Source organism: Polistes fuscatus, unplaced genomic scaffold, assembly GCF_010416935.1.
Source record: "Polistes fuscatus isolate 324 unplaced genomic scaffold, CU_Pfus_HIC Scaffold1, whole genome shotgun sequence".
NCBI lineage: Eukaryota > Metazoa > Arthropoda > Insecta > Hymenoptera > Vespidae > Polistes > Polistes fuscatus.
The window spans coordinates 14,373,888-14,396,941 of NW_025112997.1; the positions used below are offsets into that span (position 1 = coordinate 14,373,888).

General features: G+C 29.9%; 1 protein-coding gene across 1 annotated transcript; it reads right to left on the reverse strand.

Moving 5' to 3' along the window:
• Window positions 1-1,194: 1,194 nt before the first annotated feature.
• On the reverse strand, window positions 1,195-21,467 carry LOC122516253. Its single transcript, XM_043633965.1, has 10 exons — window positions 21,185-21,467; window positions 11,097-11,492; window positions 9,405-11,030; window positions 5,266-5,572; window positions 4,026-4,195; window positions 3,634-3,844; window positions 2,854-2,966; window positions 2,397-2,634; window positions 2,119-2,284; window positions 1,195-1,988 (listed from the first exon to the last, which is right to left on the reverse strand). Exons 1-10 carry the CDS (start codon window positions 21,229-21,231, stop codon window positions 1,807-1,809), a joined length of 3,456 nt encoding a protein of 1,151 aa, XP_043489900.1. The 5' UTR covers window positions 21,232-21,467; the 3' UTR covers window positions 1,195-1,806.
• Window positions 21,468-23,054: the final 1,587 nt, after the last annotated feature.

Sequence of the window (23,054 nt, forward strand, 5' to 3'; positions counted from 1 at the left end):
TTAATAAATTATTATGAAAAAATTATTTCACGCACATGCATACAAAACACACTACGCGTTCACTATCTCACGTGTGGAATATTTTATCGTATACAAAATTATAATTGGGTCAAGTTATGCAACAAGTTGCCAACCCACAATCTGAAATTTTAGTAAATCTAGTTTTTTTGAAAATATTCATTTAAAAAATAAAGAATTTCATTTCTATTTAGTATATTCTATTTTTTATTTTACAATTTTTTAAATTTCTTATTTAATAATGATTAGTATAATTATACTTAGTAATTTTTTGCTAAATAAAAACCATAAAAAATAAAAACTTTGTATCACGTTTAATTAATTTTTTTATCATTTGCGGTTTGATAAACATCTGCGTAACTTAGTCCAATTAAAAACTCCAAGAAAAATAATTGCATGTAAAAAGTCGGTTTTTTTGGTACAGCTAAATCGTATTTAACGTATAAAATGCAATCTATGAATGATCAATGATAATAAAAGTCTATCTGTTTATTATTGAAATATTTTCTGTTTTTTTTTTCTTTTATTAAGAATTTACCGTTTGTATATTAATTCTCTTCTCATGTAAAGTGTCATTTTTTTATATATATAGATATAATATACAGGATGGGGCAATAACTCTATCCACCTTGAATATCTCTTTTACTTACAATCGTATTAAAAAACTTTAAAGGAAAAAGTTGCACTGTTGCAGGGAGGAAATCTAATCATTGAACAAATTTTTTCTCTTTTTTTGCGAGCTTTCAAGGTTATCGAAAAAAGTTTTTTTTTTTAAATGAAATTATATATTTTTTTTCGATATTCTTATAGAGCACGAAAAAATGAATAAAAATGATCTGCATTTTGATCATTTATTCTCAAAATATTCATATTTGAAAATATTTATGTCTACCTTGAATATCTTTGTTATTTGTAATAATATGAAAAAAGATGTTTAGGACAGAACTTGCATAGCATAGAGGAAAGTATATTGCGATTCCTATTTCTTTTGTTCTATTTTATTTTTTTTAATTTTATATCACTTTATGCAAACTGTAAACGTTTTGTTGTACGTTGATATGTCTTATCTTCATAATAACGCAAAGTATCACAATTTGTAAGATTTTATGTAATTTAAGGAAGTTTATTTTACTATTAAATTTGACCTTGAATGACTTGCACTAATATCTCGCTGAAATCGTTTTAACGCCGACTATCGTAAAACGATAAAAAAAAGTAAATCATTCTATTAAGAAATATAAAGATTACTTTGAAATTTTCTCTACGTCATACCTTGTGGAAAAGAAATAGATATCGCAATATGCCCCCTCTATTTTATGCAAGTTTTGTAACAGAGATATTCTAGGTGGATAGAGAAATTATTTTTATATGTGAATATCTCGAAAATAAATGATCAGAATGAAAGATCATTTTTAATCATTTTTACGTGCTTTATAAGAATATTGCGAAAAAATATATATAATTTCATTTACAAATAAACATATCGATGACCTTGAAATCTCGTAAAAAGAGAAAAAATTCCTTTAACGATTAGATTTCCTCCTGTAATAGTGTAACTTTTTCTTTTCAAATTTTTTAATACAATTGTAAACAAAAGAAATATTCAAGGTGGACAGAATTATTTCCGCATCTCAGATTAGAAAAGAACAAATGCAATAACTTACAATGGCACCTTGAATGATCACTTCCGAATAATAGTCATTAAAAATGTTTTCATCGGCAATTCTCTCTTCGATTGTTTTTAAATAAAAAAAAAAATAAATGAAAAAACAATGATTCTCAAATATTTCAATGAGAAATTAATTCCATACCAACGGTAAATAATGCAGTGTAATATTGGCAAAATAATTTGCTCATATATTGTTCCTCTTTTACCGGCCAAAAACCTTCGAGGAACCCAATATGGCCACCGCGCGAGGTTACCACAATGGCGACGTTTTCAGTTTTAGTAAATTCATTTAATGGAATGGCTAGAAATTAGACGAATTAATATATTATTATTATCTGTTAAAGAATTTTGTTAATTATTTTAGATAAAAAATATTAACATTGTTTTTCCTTCACTTTTAAATTTATACAAAATGATTTCAAATATTTTACCTTCTAATGGTTGAAATGGATCATCTGCCGCATTAAGGCACAATACAGGTACCTCTATTAAATGCAATTTGTCATGCAATGTTGCTTTCTGATAATACTCTTCGACATCTTTAAAACCAAATTGCTTGGCCGTAAAGTTCGAGTCAAATTCTCGCACGGTTTGACTCTGCAAAAATTGAATACATTATTATTATTATTATCATTATTATTGCCTATATTATTACTATCATTATACTCTTGTCTAAAACACGCTTATTATATAATAGATATTTACTTACGCGTAAAACGTCGTTCATATCAATATTTTCTAAACCAGTTTCCAAAGAGGAATAATATTTTTTAACCGTGCGACAAAGATTGCTAGCTAAATGTTTGTTTAGCATTAAATTAATATAATTATCTTCGATATTTTTCGTCGCGGCGAATACATTCCAAGGCACTGAGATGATAAAACATCCCTTTAATTTATCTTTTGCAGCTTCGCCATTTTGTGCTAGATAATTACCTAATATCAATCTGAAATATAGTGCAATACATATATATATACATATATATGAATATATACACTAAAATAATTATAATAATTGATAATATTTTGCGCCAAATATGCGATATAATAATAATAATGCGATAAATTTAATGAGATCACTTATTTATCGGTACAATAATAATAATAATAATAATAATAATAATAATAATAATAATAATAATTGAAAAAAATGGAATTATCCTTACCCTCCCATCGAAATACCAGTTGCACCGAGAGGAACATTAGGATGTAATTTTTTTAAATGCTCGATTATCTCTGCCAGATCGTCGCAATTAGCGGCGCAATATGTACGCGGTGTCTGTTATTAAAAGTAAATAAAAAAAAGAAACAAAAAAAAATATATAAGTCAATGTGTGATTTTTTGAACAAGTTTTACATATATATTGTGGTAATTAAAAATAAATAAAAATAATATTATAGTGTCATTTTAAAGTACTTAAGTAGATTACCCATATACGTAAATAGACATTGTCACCTAATCATTCATTCTCAAATGAATATATACGAGTCATTTTGAAAGTTAATAACACATCTCGATACTAGTCCTAAATAGAGAATAAAGGGTCGACAGCAAATTACAAGATAGTGTCACGCGATGTAACTACTCAATAGAGAACAATTTCGTAACACTGTCAGTTAACGTTTAATGAAATTGTATTAAATAGGGAACTGCCGGGAAATATGCTACTCTTATTTTAGTATTGGTTGAAAGCTTTCTCGATAAATGAATATCATGGATTCTCCTTATCGATAAATTTTTTGTAATCGTAATAAATCATAAAAAATAAAAGATCGAAGTTCGTTCGATAAGATGTGAAGAGATTTTCTTAATTTTTTAATATTTTTTTTCTTTGCTTTCAATTTAAAGACGACCCAATCCTCCGTTATTAAATATTATGCATCTGATGCAAGCTTAATTACGAACATTCTTGTTAATTTTTCTTATATAATATTTTGTTCTTTACCTTCAATTTAACACCACCTAATCCTCTGTTATTGAATATAACGCATCTAATACGAGATTTTTTAGCAGCTGATACTAGACATTTGATATATTCTGTGTTACTTGCACCGGTTAAACCCGGTAAAATGATAACTATCGGTGACGTAGTTGGACAGTTCTCCTCGGCCCAATCTAAAGCTACTTCGCCACCATCGGACAATGTGTATATCTCTCTGCGGAATAAAACGTTGATACATATATCTATATAATGTAACTAGATCAATCGAGGTTCGTTATATCTTTCAATGATCTATCTATCAATCTATCTATCTATCTATCTATCTATCTATCTATCTATCTATCTATCTATCTATCTATCAATCTATCTATCTATTTATCTATCTACCTACCAACCTGCGGTACTGTATCGCTGGTAATACACGTGACCTAACTATACTTGCAAGTACAGTTTGTGCTCGTGATTCGAAACACCATAGGGTTGGCCAAAATTTGTTTTTCACCAATGGTACGTGATCTTCTAGGAATGAACGGAAAGGTCCTTTTGCACATACCAATAATGGAGTCTTTAAAAAGTTTATATTTAAATGTGTTAATATTACTCATTTGATCAGAAACAAATGATTGGAAAAAATATTTATGAATGTGGTGCGTGTATATTATATATATTATATAATTATATTTACATACTACATATACATTACTATATTACATTACTACAATACACGGATCAAGTTTCAAAAAAAATTTGAATTAATTAGAAATCCATCGGAATATCTTTTTATCAAATAATGATTATTTTTCATCAATGATTCGTTATTTTTAAGGTTGAAATAAAAGAATATATAAGAAATTTGTTTTTTCAAATTCAAAATTCCCACGCTCAGAAATTTTTCAAATCTGCGATTGGCGCGCTATAACTACTATATAATTTTTAAAATATTAATATCGTAACGAGTCGTTAGAATTAAAGAAGAACAATTTAAATAAACCCAAATATCTTAAACTATTTCACATATGAATATATTTAAGTATAAACGTGCATATACAGCGAGTCCCGGGAGTATTCGTACCCACACTGTCAATTTGAAACAGTCACAATATTTTCTTGTAATACAATATATTAAAATTCTTATAAACAAAAACGTATTTTAAGATCAATAAATTTTGAAATTGATATAAATTTTATCGCAAAAGAGCTTTTAATTATAATAGAAATAAAATTTGACATAACTGATAAAAAAACTGATCTCATAACAGATTAATCGTATAAGATGTAAAGAAGGGTCCAACCAAGTATTACTTACAAAAGTAATCATATTTTTATTATATCTTGTATATAGGATAAAAACATTCTCGCGAGACTAATTTTTGATCATTTAAGTAAAATTATATATCTCCAATAATAAAACGTTCATATGCAATAAAATTAATATCAATAACAAAATTTAATAATCCTAAAATAAATTTATGAGTAAAATAATTTTAAAATTATGCATTACAAGCAAATATCAATTATTTCACAAATTGACAGTAGGAGTATATATTATATATCACGTATATATATATATACATATATACGTGATGTTACGTAAAAGAGAAAAAGAAGCATTTATATAGAACAATCTGTACTTACTTTAACAACTTCGAAAAGGTAATAAAAGCTGAAACCAATTCCGAATAAAGCTCCATAATAAAGCTTCGGAACCGATGATATATTTTCGAAAAGATCGAGAACCACCATCGTTCGTTGAATTAAACTAGCGAGGTTCGTCGCGTGTGAACGACTGTCGATTATTAAAGGAGTACAGGACACTACACCGATAGTAACGGCAGCGGACAATGACGACACTAGGATGATGATGACAACGACTACTACCGAGTCGTCCGAGTATATTCCAAAGATCCGCAAGATATGAGTCCTAATAATATATTGCAGCTTTCTTTACGCGACACTAGCGCCATCCCGTTACTGCAGCGCCTAATTGGACAATGTAAATTTCCGATTAAATCGCAATCACGATCATCTGGTTTGAAAAAAATTACAATCATATCTTTTTTTACATCTATTACACAATGAGTAGAACACAATCGTTTATGTATACGTAAAGTATATTAATTAAATCAAACGATGGAATTTTTTTTTTTAATCGTTAAATGTACGTGACATTGGTTTATAAATGAAATGTTATGTTTTATGAATTGTAAATCACATATGTGTGCGTTAGGTCGAATTCAAATGATTGATCTATTGGATTTATTAAACAAATCTAGTTAAGTTGTATATTTCTGACTTGTGGTAGCGATATTTTAAAAAAAACAATCATTAAACTTCTGATTGTGAGATATTTGTTGTTTGAAAATTGTAATATATACTTAGGAAATTATTTTTTAAAATCTATTACATTACTCTATCGTTGTTTTAATTTTATTTTTCATTTTATTCATGTTCCTTTTATTATATATTTTGTCTCGATTAAAAGAATATAAATATTTTACTTGTAAAATTTTGTACGCATAAAAATATCTATAATAATTCTTTGCTGATTGATTGTACGATAAGGTTGATTATTGCTCGACCTATCGATTGGACTTTGGCAAATAGTTCGGAAAAATATTGAAACGACATTTTTTAATTTCTTTCCTTTTCTTTTTTTCTTTTTCTTTTTTCTTTCTTTCCTTGGCTTATATATTTACTGTTTTGGTTTAAATAGAAAAATAATGAGAAAAATTTGATAACAGGATTTAATCGTTAACGTTATTGACAGCAATTAAATGACGATGAGAGAAATGAATTTACGCGGGAATAAAAGTTTTGATTAAACGTTTAACGCGCGTGAGGCATCAATCTCTTATCGTCATATAGAGATTATCGTGCCGTAGTAATGTAGTTGACCGATTATTAACCGTTTACACGGTCGATTTGATTAAATGACAAAAAATCTTATTCAACTAACACCATGTCACTCTATTAGCCGATTAATCGACGAAAACGTTTCACTACACTCAGTTAGTCGACTCCGTTCATGGGCTAATCGAATAAATGACTAGTATCAAGTGAGCTTGAATCTGTGTGTATGTATGCATCTATACATGTATATGAACCAAGGATTATGAAAGTGGCCTAATAAATCATTGGAATTATTTTTTCTCCTTTTTAAATCTCTACTTTGGAATTATTTGTAAAATATTTACTTTTCTTTTGTTATTAAAAACTTATATAGAAATAATACATTTTATTCATTCATAATAAAATTATTCTTTTATGGGATTTTAATATTTTATGATTCAAATTATTTGGAATATTTTTTCTTTCTAAAATATCGGAGTCAAATTATTTTTTTATAAGGCACAAACAAAGTTAACACGTGGGGAAGTTAAAAAGTTTTCAGTCTTATATAGAAATAATTATTTCTTTTAAATTCACTTTTATTTAAAAAAAAAATAAAAATTTCTTTTCTTTTGAAGTTCAAGACATTTCAACATATTATTACTTTTAAAAACACAAAGTGTGATAATATTTTATTTTTTTATATTTTTAACGACTTCAAACATTTTCCTAATCATTTTTATATATTGCTGTCCTTGATTATAAGAAATAAATATATATTTCTGTTTACTTCTAATTCATTTTCATTTTTTAAAAAAGATAATTATTTCCTTTCAAGATATGAAACATTAAATTTAGCCATGAATAGAAATGAATGATAAAAATAAATGAAAAAAATAAAGAAGAATAAAAAAAAGATATTTTTACTATTTTTTACATGTTCATTTCGATTGCGACGTTTAACATTTACGATTAGATATCAAGTGAGCCGTTTATGTTTTGTCATGATATCCTTCATCAATTAATCTTTTAATTTTCATATTTTCAAGTATCGATATATCATTTTCTTATCACTTCTATTCCAAAGAAATGCTATTTTAAACACAAAAATTCTATAATCGTCGAAATTTTCTTTTCGTTTTTTATATTTTTTTCTAATTTTTTATTTTACATTCGGTCGCCAATATGATTTCTCGTGTACGTCGCTATTTCCTTTTTTGAAATACGAAACGTAGAAAGCAATTAGTTTCTTTCTTTCTTCTTTTTCTTTTTAATATACTATAATTATTTTTTACTTTTATTTTTTGGCGAATTTTAAGATAAAGCTAAAGATGTACGTGGAAAATTCTACTTAACGAAAGAAATTTTGTAATGCTGAAAGTCGAGGATTACAAAAACTTTGAACTCTCATCCTCGTAGCAAGAAAAAACGATACATTTATTGAACGACACAGTCTTTTGCATTATTTTTCCATTTTTAGTTTCTCCTTCGTTTCGTAAATATGACGACAAACATATTTACACGATTTTTATTCTTTTATTTGTCAATTGATCGATGATTGATTTCTTCATCTATGCAGCCATTTTTTGTTTGGAATATATTTTGTCTTCTTTCTCTTTTATATACTTCCATTTATTTTATTTTCTTTTATATATTTTTATTTCCTTGCAAATAATTTTAATATACAGGTCAAGATGTCTATGGAAGACTCAATTTAACAAAAATTATTTTGATCTTACTTGAAATATTATTACATAAATTTAACGATAGGATTGCGGGAACATGTGCTCTCTTGTTTCTTGAGTCAAACAAGTTAATTTGAATGTTTAAACATTATTTTTTATATAAAAAGAAAATTTTATATGATATTATATGTACACGTGCTAACAAAACACATAACTTGGAGATTTGAAAAAAAACTATACATCAGTAAAATTTACAAACCATTTCTTATCTATGATCTCTCTCTCTCTCTCTCTCTCTCTTTTTTTCTCTCTTATAATAACTTCTCTCTCATTCTCTCAGATACAATTTGTAAGATTTTAAATCGAAATATTCTAAGAAATAAATTCATCTAACGACGCCCTTACATACTTCCTTAGAAAAATTATTAAATAATAAATAATTTTCAATCGATTTATATCGATAAGATTTAAAGTTCTTAATTCCTTTTCTGTCGACTTCGCATATTATACAATCATTATTAACTTCTTTGAATTTTATGTTCGCTCATTTTGTTTATTCTCATAGTTTCAATTGGCAGTAACGATTATGATCGATTTTTCTCGAGAAAAAAGGCTTGTTATAGTAAGTAAATTACACAATAACGTGAGATTCGAGGAATATGTTTGGGAAAGAAAACAAAAACAAAAACCTAGTTATAGTTTGTATCTTTTCTTCGTAAGAGAAAAGAAAAATAGAAATAAAAAGGAGGAAACAATAAACCGTTAATTTCTGCCGTGAGTTACAAATTCGAAGACTTTTCGATAAAATATGGCATACAATATATTACAGATATGTATAAATAAGCAATGAATTAGAAACTTATAGTTTAACTTAACTATAGATATTATTCTAACATAGAATTAGAATCTTTATCTGAAGAAAAAAAAAATCGTAATAATATATATTTCGCTTGATTGGTCTTTGAGGCACTATGTATTATAAATAAATTGATTATACTAGAACGAAATATTAGTCTCCAATGTTTGCTCGTAGCTGTTCAATTTTCTTTCAAGACAAAAAAAAGAAAAAGAAACAGAAAAAAGAAAACTTAAAAAATTAAAAAAGAAAAAAAGAAAAAAAAATGTAAACAGAAATACCTATATAAATGTAATACGATTAGGACACATCCATAAAAAATATTAAACGTTTATAACTCGAGCTTATGCTTGGGGATTAATGGGTTCAATATTGGATGTTGTCCTGTTTTCTTCGGATATCATAAGCGACGAGTACAATTCGATTCGCGAATGAATTTCGCCCATGTACGATTAGGTGTGAGATCACCCTTACGAACGAACGGTCTACTTTGATCCATAACGGTTCGATAAGTCTTGTCGTCGTAAGTGCAAGTTAAACTCTTACGAAGTTTCTCACCACCCGTTTCAAAGTTGGCAGGCTGACTACCAACTAGGACATGAAGATCGTTCTTTATTTTTTCAGCCCAGTCCCACATTTCTACGACCGAGCAATTGCAAACGAATGGATTACCTAACAGATTAACCGACAAGAGATTCGGATTTGATTTGAAGATTTTGTAATTGATTGATTGTAAATAGTTATTGCTGAGATCCAAGTGTTCCAAAGATCTTAATAATTTCAAACTAGACAGATCTTTTGCCTCGGATATTTTGTTATTAGATAGATTCAATCGAGTGATATTTCTTGTTTTGGAGAATACGTTCTCGTGTAAGTGTGAAAGGCCACAGTCGCTTATGTCAAGAATTTCAAGATTGGATAGTTGCGTTGGTAAGAGGGCATCCTTCTCGGGGACGCTAAGTGGATTACCACTGAGCTTCAACTCGATCACGTTCGTGATGTTGCGATCACCAAAAACCCTTAGATCGATCGGGTTGCGAAGATCGCAATTATTCATCTCCAAACTTTCTAATCTCGTTAAGTTGGCGAATAAGCCTTCCTCCAAAGTGTGAAGCGTGTTTCCTGATAGTATCAGTTTCTTAAGAGAAGTCATTTGAGCGAATGTATTATTTCCAACATGGCCGAGGTCGCAGTAAGACATATCCAAAAATTCTAAGGAGCTTAATGGACTTAACAAAGTAACGAAAGCATCCGATAGTGGATTGTGTGAGATGTCGAGTTCTTCGAGATTTTCAAAAACCTCGAAAGCGGTCGGTAGTTTACGCAAGTGACAATGACTGAGAGAGAGTTTGTGAAGCTTAGGTAAGTGGCGTAAGACTACAGTCAGATCAGCAGCCAACATTGGATTGCCGCTAAGATTTAATACTCGCAATTTACTAGCGTTTTTAAAAGCTTCTTCGGATAAGCGATCTTGAAGATTACAGTTGGACAAATCCAACGATTGCAAGCTGTGCAGATTATGACCAAGAGTATTACCAACGTCCAAATGTTGAAGTTCGTTGTCAGCTAATACCAATTGTCGGAGATACAAATTTTTAGCAAAAGCATCTCTCGGCAAATAATTAATCGATGTTTTTCTTATATTGAGATTCTCCAAACGAATAAGAGGAGCTAAGACGTTTGTCCAACTCAATTCTTTCAAATCGTTTTCCTGCATCTCGAGTTCTCGCAAATTTTCCAAATGCGCAAACGTATCGGGAGACAGGTGAGTCAAGTTGCAGCCGTTCAACTGGAGATACTCGAGATTGGTCAAGTGGTCGAACGGGCCAGGTTCTATCCTTTGAAGGGGATTGTAAGACAAGTCGAGTTTATTCAGATTCGTTGTGTTATGAAAAAATCGTGTATTCAGTTGATGAATCCCGCAGTTATTCAAATCCAAATAGAGTAGTGTCCGACAATTTAGGAAAGGGCCCTCCACCGCGGCTATTGGGTTGTTCTGAAGTTCCAACGTGATCAAGCCTGGACTGTCCCTATTAGAGGATAAGAGTTAACGTGTTAAACGTCTGTCTAGTTTCATATACGGTGTGTCATATTACCTAAAAGCCTCTGGATCTACGTGCGTTATGGCATTGTAGGAGAAGTCCGCATCCAAGAGATACGTCAGTCCAGCGAAAGATTCATAATTGAGTTGGGCAAGTCGATTATGTGCCATCTGCAGTCGCCTCAGCTTAATACCATGTGGAAACGATCCAACATGTTGTATGTTATTGCCATTCATGTCAAGTATGTAGACATTAGGACTGAGTTCGTTATATGGTATGCTTGTCAGGTTGCTTTCCGAGCAATCGGTAACCCAGTTGATACGAAAGTAGTGACAGTGACAGTCCACCGGACATTCTTGTTCGACTAATTCCCCGTTCAAAGAGTAAGTCGATGTTGTTAGACAAGCTAAAAGCAGGAGTAGTCCTAACATCCTTCTTGCTGTTTGATATCTAAATTGAAAAACAAGACAATAGAAAAATTTTCTAACAATATGTATTATCTCATCATTGAACGAATTAATGTGACATATTTAAAAGACGTACAAAATATGACAGTCTAAGAAAAATATTTATGAACAAACGAAAGGAGTATTAGAAATAACAGAAGTAGCGGGCGTCCAGTATTAAAGATTATCATCACGCTGAGGTGAGTTTTGGTCTCGGTGGTAAATTACATTGCAGAACGTTATGGCGTTTCTCTCTTTTATCCCCCGTTGGAATAGACGAGTGCTGCGGACAAAGGAGGAACTCGTCGGTGCCTCTGGCAAGGAGCAGAAAGAAAGAAGAAAGAAAGGAAAAAAAAAATCAAGCAAAAAAGAAAGAAAGAAAGTAAAGGAGAAAGAGAGAGAGAGAGAGAGAAAGGATGAGACTGGGGGTAGTTGTACAACGAACGAAGCTATGGGGAATAGTAGGAGCTTTCCGGGAGAACGACACGGTAGGCGTTCCACACGGTCGAGTGATTCCAAGAGCTTTTCCACCCGCGCAGAGTTTGCTTTCGGCCTCTGCCCGTTTTACCGACGACTACCTCCCTTGAGGGGGGAACAAAAAAGACAAGAAAAAAAAGAGAACGGTGGAAGAGAGAAAAGGACGGGCTCGAAGGCGGTACATTTTCCGTTTTCGATCTCTTCCTTCTGTATTTTTCGCTGTCGTCTTGCCTTTGGCGCCGCGAATCTTCTCTCTCTCTCTCTCTCTCTCTCTCTCTCTCTCTTTCTCTCTTTCCTCTTTTTTCTCTTGAAATCTCATTTCATAGGAAGGATTCCCTAGCACTCGTCGTTGTTGTAGTAGTAGTCGTCGCGGTGTTCATCCTTTTCCTCCTCTTGGGGAACGGCCGAGCTCGACAGTCATTTGCATTCAAACTCCACCCGAGACATTCATACTTTTTGCAAATATCGTCTTTCTTTATGCGTCAGAGTTCAGCCTTCGGGAGAGACTTCAGACCTTCGGGGCGGACGTTTTCCACTCGAATTTACGTCTCGGCTCCACCTAAGTCACCCCACGTGATCCTCCCACACCTACCCTTCATCTCCTCCCTCACCTAACTCCTTTCACCCTTGTACCCCTCCCCTCCCCCTATTTTCACTGATTTTATCTTCCCCCTTTTTCTTCCCTCTTCTTTTCTACTATCTTTCTTTCTTCCTTTATCATGTATACGAAGTAAAAAAAAAGAATAAAAAAGAGGGGTGTCCCTCTCTACTTTGGATAATTAGCTTTCTTCCGCTTTTGACTCCCGAAACAAACGCGATTGCTCGTTACGTTTTCTTTCCTGAATCCATGAGACACTTTGAACTTGCAAAAAAATAGTATGGTAGGGACAAGGAGTCTTCTCTTAATGATCATGCCTCGACTCGAAGGTTGTTGGGTAGGAAAGAAAAAAAAGACAAAAAGATAAAAACAAAAAGAAAGAAGAAAAATGGTTATTCCAACTCGTTTTCTAAAGCAACCAGTTAATTTCAAGGACCACTTGCCCCTAACCGAATATTCTTTCTCATTCTCTTATTTATATTCCATGGTTGAGACCAAAAATAAAATGGCGTTGGTTTTCTAGCATTTTTTTCCATTTCTCTCCCTCTCTCTCTCTCTGTCTATTTCTTTTTTATTTTAAAAAATAAAATCAAAATAAATGTATATATACGATGCGCAAAGAATTTTACAGGTGTTTGTCGCTTATCGAGTTTACTCGACCGTTTTAATTCTCCTATCACCGAAATAATGCACACACCGGTTCGTTGAACTCTCTAATTAGTGGAAAAAAAATGTTACCATGAGAGTTCTCATTGTGTTTGTATTATATGTACTGGGTGAACCAAACAGTTTGAAGTGTTACGCGAATTTTAAGTTTTGTAATTATAATATTTGATAAAGAAATTAGTCTATATTTAAACTCCTAACAAAAAAATATAGCTTTTTAACCCATTCTGCATATATTATTCTATTTTTGATTTTGAAAAGTACATTTTTTCAGCATTTCTTTTTTTTTGCTATCACATCTAAGAATTATAATAATAAAAAAATATTTTTTTCCAATGAAGAACATTTATAAAAGAGTATATTTAATAAATGTTTATCAGACTCGCTGTATATTGAAATGAAATAAAAAAAAAATTGTTTTTCAATTTGTCTAGTTTTTTTTCTGTTCCAATGTAATAAATAATTTCAATTAATTGTTTAAATAATAAAAAAATAGAAATAAAAATGGAAGAGAATTCTTCGAATTCAGTATATTGTTCAAACACTTATATTTGTCTCTAAGGAAAAAAATATTTCTCCCGCGTAGGGTAAAACGCGTGAATCTCAAATCATTTTGACACAAACTCCCATAGAAATACCTCACCCCGTATGGTGTTGTATACCACCGTGTTATGCTTGAACGAGAAAGCGCGTCAGCGAATCATGGAACTGTTTAAATCTACGCGCGCGTTCCAAACGCGGTTCGTGTCGCCATCCTGTCGTCCCTTTTGCGCTTGGGAAGATTTATATTTACATGGGATATATATTATATACACATACACACATACATATACGTATATGAGTGTTAGAGATTTACGAATAGGCGAATTTGAGCTGGACGAAAAATGCTGAACGAACGAACGTCGCGATGGGAATGAATTCATGAGTACGATTATGCTAACTTAAAGGACGGATACAAGCATAACTTGTGAATAAAAATTATTACTCCGAAGACTAGCATTAAGTATGTAAGTATATGTTTGTCTTTGTTATGTGCCTTTGTGTGTGTTTCCAGGTATGTATGACGATCATGGATAAAAAGATGACTGTACATAACAAGTAATACGTTTTTTCAGTGATAAGCTCTGAAAGAATAAATAAAAAGGAAATAAATTATAACGTAAATTATAAGAGAGAGAGAGAGAGAGAGAGAGAGAGAGAATCATATTTCTTATTTAGCATGTACAAATTCAATTATTTACTCACTCGTTATTTATAATTGTGTTTGTAAAAAATTAATTAATATATTTGCAATTATATCCTGACACTGTTTGAAATATTTTCAAAAAGTTTCAACGTTGATTTCTACATCGTTGTATTCTTTTTAGAATTATATTTTAATATTAATATGGAATCAATCTCTCTGTTCGATCGTAAAATTAATGACTAAATGGGTACACATACCAAGTATATCTAAATTATTTTTTTGTATGAATTGGGAATATTTAAAATAATATTAAACAAAATTTCTCGAGTAAGTAATTTTAAAAATAATTATCCATTATTTTACGCATACATAAATACGATACTTAAAAAATGTAGCTTTGAAACGTGCAAAATTAAAAGAGAGAAAAATTTTTTTATTCAATGTCTCAAGTAAGTAATTTAAGAAATAATCGTCCGTAACACTTTTCTAACTGTGTGCTGAGAATATAAAGAAACTCATGTGTAGCGGTAAATAGGTTGACCCGAGGTAGTTAGCTTAAAAATAAAATCTAGAATAAAACTTAGGCTAGAATATATGAATTAAAATTAAATTCATTAAAAACAGATTAGATTTATATTTTCACGATTAAAATATTTTCATAAGAACTCGTTGAATTTGTCTATTCGTTTATTCTCTTATAATCTAATACGTTCTTGGCAAAGATTATAGTGCCATCGTAGTGGAAAGAGAGAAAGAGAGAGAAAATAGACCAGTATCGTATGCAGCATGTATTTTTAACGACTCAGCCATTTTTGATTACGCTGCACAGCCTACATATGGTCGAAAACAATTTCCCGCGAAGGTCGTTTGTTCAATTAACGAATAAATTACGAAAAGGTACGATGATCATCGATCCACGTACATATACTTATTTGATATATATCAAATATAAATACAAAATGTCCTAAATGTTGCTTTTCATCAAATTGAAAAATAATTAATTATTTTTACAGATATATAAAATGGCGTTATCGTAGGTCCATAATTTTTTAACAATTTAACTTGAAATTTGTACCTTGAAATGAATACTAAAATATTGTAATGCTATTAATAAATTAATTATTGATATTTGTTGTTTTCAGTCTTATACTTTTTTAACAACATTGCAAGCGGAAATTCATGTTTCGAAATGAACAATAAAATATTGTAATTCTATTAAATTATTCAATATCAATTTTTGTTGTTTCATCCTTTGTTAAGACACCAACTTTTGAGACATACTGTATGTAATGTGTACCTGCGTCTTTATATCTAGTAGGATGAATTATAGGAAGGACGCTCCCTATTCTAATCGAGATCAAATGTTTTATCGGTCGATCGAAGTTTCACTCAATTAAGTAAACACATTGGACGTGCACGGTGATTTTCTATCTGGTTAATAGCATTTGCGAATAGTGTTTCATTATTATTACGCAATACCCAATAATCGACACCTTTGAATGAATTATCTTCCGAGTGCGAAGTTTCTATTGCATACATATATACATATATTTACGAATACATAAAAATATAAAGTTTAAAAATAAATGAAATAAAAAGAAATTATAGTATAAAAAAAAAATAAAATACACGAATATTTTCTATTACATATATACACATATACACATATACAAAATAAAATGAATATATAAATAAATAAATAAATTGTTCGAAGAGAGAAAGAAGGAAAGAAAAAGAGAGAGAAAGAAAGAAAGATAGAGAGAAAGAGAAAAACAAAATTTCTTTTATAAACAAATAAAGAAAAACAATATTATTAAAGTACGGTAAGAAGATACAAAAAAGAAGAAAAGAAGATTCTTAAAGGTTATGTCGCCATAAAATCGTATGATTCACGAAGTACAAGTAATCATGGCCAATGACAATGACGCATAAGCATAATCTATCAAAATAACATGGTTCAAGTTCAATTGTTGACTGATTGTATTATAACTGTCGTCTACTACTTTCTATAATTATACGCATTAAAAATATAAGTATATATTTAAATAGAAAGATTATGTACATGCACATATGCACACATAAATCGGTAGCTGAAAGTTTTTAAAATTTTATCTTTTCTCTCTACACTTTTTTTGTTAATTTAAAAACATCTTGACTTATATGAACACGCATATAATACATGTATATAGAATTTTGTAAATTTCATATTTTTTTTTCAATTTAAAAATGTATTTACTCACATACGCACGCACGTATACATAACATAGAATTTTCGAAAATTTTATTTTTGTTTATCTTTTTTTTTTAAAACTGAAAACATATTTACTTATATATAAAGTATTATATTAAGTATTATATACATATTTATATCTCTGGAATTTTTATTAATTTAATCTTTTTTCTCTCTTTTTCTATCTCTTTTTCGTGTAAAACTTAAAAACATATTGGCGTATAGCCACGCATACATATACGTACCATGTGAGTCACTAAACGGAAATAAAAATGTCACCGAAGTGTTCGGTTTATTTCAAAATTTGCACAAACGTTTATATTCGTTAATACGATTGAATATTATAAAGGTAAGATATGGTTGAACGTGAAACGAGTTCTCCTTTAAAATCAAGTTATTTCTGACGACCGGCGAAGAGAGAACAACACCGTCGAACGATCGTAGCGAGACCTGGTGTCAGATACGAACTGACCCATCTCTCTCTTTCTATCTGCTTTTCTTCGACGTAGTATCCTCTCTTTTTCTATCTTTTCGTATACATATATCTTATTATCTTTCTCTTTCTTTCTTGGGGTTGCGTCTTCCTTTTCTTTCTTTCTCGGTCTTTTTTTTCCCTCTCTCTTCAACGTATCTAAATACACACGTGTATACTGCCATTATTACACAACCTCAATATTCATCGATATTCAATCTTCTCGAATCTTCGAACAAAATCTGACCAATCAGTGACGAATATAATCAAGATTTTCCCGCCGTTTTTTATCGCGCTTCTTCGGAATATTCTACGAAAAATTACGAGAGTGTATTAACATAAGTATGATCTACTAGATTTCGAAATATATATCAAGTAATATGTTTATGTTATTTAGAATTTGAATCGATTCAATATCAATTTACATATTTATTATTATTATTTAAACTCTTTATGATTTAATTTCTTTTATCGCGTTCGAGATAAAAATATATTTCAGGCAGAAATTTATTTACGTCTAATGGATTGCCATTATAAAAATTTAAGTTTCTATTTTAAAAAACAAAATTGATCTTTGAACAACCTCAAAAAATTCCACTAAATGAAATGCTTGAAACATTAAATGCCATAGTATTTAAATTTTTAAATCGGAAATCAATTGTCAGAAAAATCGTTTTTTAAAATTCCACGCTGTCGAAATAAAAATTTTTTACGCCCTATTTTGTTACACCCAGTATATATTAAAATATATTGAATAAACGAGGGCGAATTGAACAGTTTTGATTTCCAACCGAATAAAAATTTTTATTTAAAAAAAATAGATGAATTTAATCGAAAAAAAATCTTTTTCATGTTCGGCAGAAAATTTTTTAACCCACCTATATATACAGCTCTCACACTAAAAAAAAAAAAAAAACAAATTAAAAATCTCGTATAGTAAAGTATTTTTTACTTTGAATATTAAATAGGAACAACAATTAGAATTTACGATTTCGTCTAATCATCAAAATAATCGATCCAATGAGTATCGATAATATTAGGTATTGTTTTAATCGATAACAAGTATCGAAAACAAATATCAAGATGATATCGGCGTCGTTTAGATACACGGTTAGGTATATACATACTTATTTACGTATTTACAATTGTCATAGTAATTCGCGAGTTATCGATACTTCCTTTCTAAATATCGGTCAAGTATCGGGGAATCATCGATTTCCAGTTAAACGAATAGGCTCTTTCGTTGAGTATTTCGAACTAGCTGTTCCAAATATTGATAGTGCATGTACAGGGTGTTTCAGAATAATTACTTTTATTTTTCACTTGTATAATTGGGAATATTTAAATGAAATTATTTTTCATAATTAATTAATAACTGGAAGTCTTATTGTATTGAATTAATTCAATGAAATTTGAAACTCTTTATTGATTTTATCATACGACCCCAATTGATTTTGATATCTGGGCTCATGTTAAATCAATCGTTTATGGGACGCGTATCAATAGAGAAGAAGAGTTAATTAATTACTGGAATTATTCTTGCTTTTGATGATCCTTGTAATTGTTCGTTATTATTTCGAAGAATTTCATCGTTCAATTATACGACGTTACACATTGTCTGTTCTCTGTGTCAACAATAATGGCGGCTTTTAATTATGAACAGTTTTTATCATCATTTTAATATGACATTTTCTGTAATATTCAATAATTTGTAGCTATTCATACGAATTTAATAAAAGAAAAATATATATATAATAAAAAAATAGTATTGCCAGACTCAAGCAGTATTATTATATTAAATTGTACATAACCTATACTTGAGTTAAAATTTTAAAAACTACCTTCATGAATTAACAAATTATTTTTAGTGTGTTATATATTTTAAAGTGTGTTACTTCAAAGTTACACGGTATACAAATTTAATAAATGAGTTGTTGTTCATATTAAAATTGTTCTAATTCTTTATTTCTTTCATCATCAAATTATCTCAATTTGGGAACCGTTTCTGGTTAATATTTTATAACGTGAAAAGTTGTTTAATTATAATTAGAAGAAGTTACTTTGAAACGGAACACTTTGAATACTCGTACGAACAGTTGGTATTGTTTTTGTTTAGAAGTAAAACATTGTGGCATATTCATGATGACGACATAACGCGTAACGTATTGATACTCGTGAAAATCTAAAATAATTTCATACAAGAGAAAAATACGCTTTCGTTCGTCTGTCTATCCGTTTATTCGTTAATTCGCTCGTTCGAAAATGTCGCGTCTATTTATTTTCGACGTATCAAAATGAAATTTTCGTTGCGTATGACAGAAATGTTGGATATATCTACTTTTTGTCACTTCAATTGATCATCACTTTTGAATAGGACCCTTTACATTCATAATTATTCCTAAATGGAATATCATTCATACTAACATAAGTGTTACGTCATGTTCTTTCAAAAGATCGTATGACATGTAATCTTTTTTAACTACGTTGTTTGCGACACGTATCTACTTGTAATTACAAGTTCAGATAACTAAAGTAATATAAAAAATTATATTGCAATTTAATATTAATAATTATTATTAGGTTGTCCGCGGAAAGTTCGTGGCGATTTTCGGTCGAAATAAAGAATCACATAGAAAAGTTTTTTGCTGAAAAACCTGAGAAGTTCTGGAAGGACGGAATTTGCACAAGTGGTACTTAAATAATTTAATAAATATATGTGCCCATAATTATATGAAAGTGGTCTAAGTCATATATTTCTTGTTTCGAGATATTTAAAGGATTACATTTGAACATTAAATGAATTCTGTATAATATTGAAATAACAAACACTATCTAACGATTTATTTTTGACAATACCGTGAAAATTACATTGAATTAATTTAGTTTAAAATAATATGGTGTTAAATAACTAATAAACCTATTTTCTTTTAATTTTTACTTAGACCACTTTCATAATTATTGGCACATATACCAAAAAACTTAAATGCGTTGCGTTAAAATCTTCCTTCAAAATCGGCACGAACTTTCTATTTTCATACAGATTCATTTGTTAAAAAAAAATTTCTTCATAATATGTAATTCAGAAGTCGAAGAAGTAGATTATAAATCGATTAAATGGGTTAACAATTATAATAAATATTAATTAAATGGGCCATAAATATTTTACTATTTGAGAAAATAGAAATGGAGTATAAAATTATTTTGAAAAGAAATTCATTTGCTTTTAAAATAAATTTAGGAATTTTTGTCTCATCCTGTACGTGCATCAAACTTATACAGTTAGATGCTAAATAGATACGACCAAAATACATATGTAATTTTGAAAAATTTTAATATTCCACCATTCCGGCATCTGCCTTTTCATCGTACCAGTACGTTTAGTAATCAAAAATAAAACTAAATAATCATGAATTTCGTACATATTCATTCGTTTTCGTTATAAATTCGTATGTACCGCCTTTCACTCGGAATTCCGCTTTTATCGACACACGTTTGAAATCCCGCCTTTCGGACATCTCTTTAACTTAACCTAATCTTGCTAAATTCTTGATAACAAAAAAAAAATCAAATTCATTTAATTATATACATCAACACGTTCGATCGAATCAAATTTTTACAAATCTGTCATCAACATTTCAAAGTACCATTTAGCATCAAATATCTAGGAAAAATTTTTAAACATGAAATAAAACGCACGTTAAACATAAATCAAAACAATAAATAAAAACAACAATCGTTAAACGCTTCCGCTATCGTAACGTTTGATCGATGCTATCAGGCGTTGCAACGAAAGCTGAGAGAAAAAAAAGGGGAAAATGGTGTGTGTGAGAGAGAGAGAAAGAGAGCGAGAAGGAGAGGGAGAGAAAAAAATACCAAGAAGGGTTGGATAAAATTTATGCAGCAAGGGTTGTTAACCAAAAACGTGAAAATAAGGGAATAAAAAGGAATAAAAAAAGAAAAGCACAGAAACGTACGTAATAGAGAAAATCGATCGATGGTATGCCATTGACTAAGAATAAGCGCTGGTAGCGACTCCAGTAAAACTGTTGAAGTCGAGTAGATGTTACCTGTAGGATTTATCGAACAGCAATGACTCTCTCCGCCTTTCGTCCATGTTTTTATTTGGCTTCTATCGGTAATTGTGTTACTTTTAGCAACATCTATCACTATCACAAACGACAGCAACGATGGGAACCAATGAGAATTTCGGCGTGAAATTTATTAACGCGTTTTTTCTTATGAATTATCTCAAGCTTCTTCTCTTGCCGGCACAGTTCTCTTTCCAACGAGAAGATAACGATTACAACACGACTTACGCACTAACAGAACCACTAACATATACCTACACACGCGCATGCGTCTCTCTCAATCAACGAACACAACTACCTACGAACAACGACGACTTTTTCAGAGGAAGAAGACGTTGTTATGAAAAGTAAAGTACGTTATCATATATGTGTTATGTAATACCTATACCATATCGTCGATCCCCATAAGTAGAAGGTCTAACGATTAAATCGAAATAGAAAGAAAATAATATATTTTCTTTCGTTGCGCGCAAAATATTCTGCGCAGGCGGTTAAATATGAAACTTAATTGTTTATACATTTATAATTTTGTAGACACGTCTTAAAGTGTGATATAATTATCAATGTGTTTCTCTTTTCAAAAGATTACCGATGAATATCGCTTAAACACTTTTCTAGAATTAAAATTATAAAATGAGTTCATATGTGAATATGAATCCGAAAAAGGATCCGTTTTTCAAATTAAAGTTAGAAATTAATTATAGTTTCCATTTATTGGGTCAGTATTTTTATACATTTTTGTTCAATATTTTAAACGAATGGTTGATATTTTTAATCAAACTGTTTTTCAATATTTTTGTAAAAAAGTTAACATCGAAATGAAGATAAAAAGAAAATGGTTATTTATTCAGATATCTGTTTACATTTGTAGATTCTGGTCAATAAACGATAGTCCCATATCATCCCTCGTAAGATTGACACTGATTGATTAAATCTTTAAACGTGAAAGAGGACAAATATAAATTGACATGATGAAATCGCGATCTGTTAAAAATACAAGTAACTTTTTTATCTTTCACAGTACGTTTTGTATCTTTTAATTGTTTTTTAAATTGAGACACTTAAATGTCTTGGAAACGTTCTATTTTCGTAAAAGATTTGTACCTTAAGAAGACAAGTTTTAACAGCATTAATTATTTCTAATTCAATGAGCATTTTCAAGATTATTTCAAGACCAAATATAAATCTGTTTATATGGAAACTCATAATTTGTATGATTCCATCTCACCTTGAGTAATAAAACGAACAACCTTTTTTTATTGAGTAATTTTTTTATCTGTTATAGCATTCGTACATACATGTATGTGTTTATGTATATAGTAAGTAATAAATACGTGTATATATGTCCTATATATTTTTTATATACATGCATAGATATATATAAATCGTATATACAAGATTGTTGTTGAAAAGTTTCGGCAATAAAGACTTTTATTTTATTTTATTCAAATTGATATGAGTTTGACCGAAAAAACTGGTTTCTAAATTAGGCTCAAGACTTTTCAACTCAGCCACGTAGATATTTAGGTTTGTACAAATGTAAGTATATGTAAGTAGATGAAATGACAGTGAAAGACAGGTCATCATGTAAAGCGGTAAATCGTCGACGATTAAGCACCATGTATACACAGATACATATATCCATTTACATATATATATATATACGTGTGTGTGTATATATATTTGTGTGTATGTGTGTATAACAAGGGGGCAATCAAGAGCACAGAGAGAACGGAAATAAGATAAAACAACGAATTTGTCGTTACGATTTAATCCCTCGCCACTGAGACTCGGAATTGTTCTTCTCGTCTGGCATTTCTCTAACGATATTTGCCAAAATGAAATGCAG

Bases quoted from the DNA above. Each gene is read 5' to 3' on its own strand.
- LOC122516253 (XM_043633965.1), bottom strand. From the start codon at position 21,231: ATGGACGAAAGGCGGAGAGAGTCATTGCTGTTCGATAAATCCTACAG. The intron at 11,031-11,096 runs GTAATATGACAC...ATCCTCTAATAG, and splicing joins GTAGATCCAGAGGCTTTTAG to GGACAGTCCAGGCTTGATCA. The intron at 4,196-5,265 runs GTAAGTACAGAT...AACTTTTTAAAG, and splicing joins ACCTTTTCGAAGTTGTTAAA to ACTCCATTATTGGTATGTGC.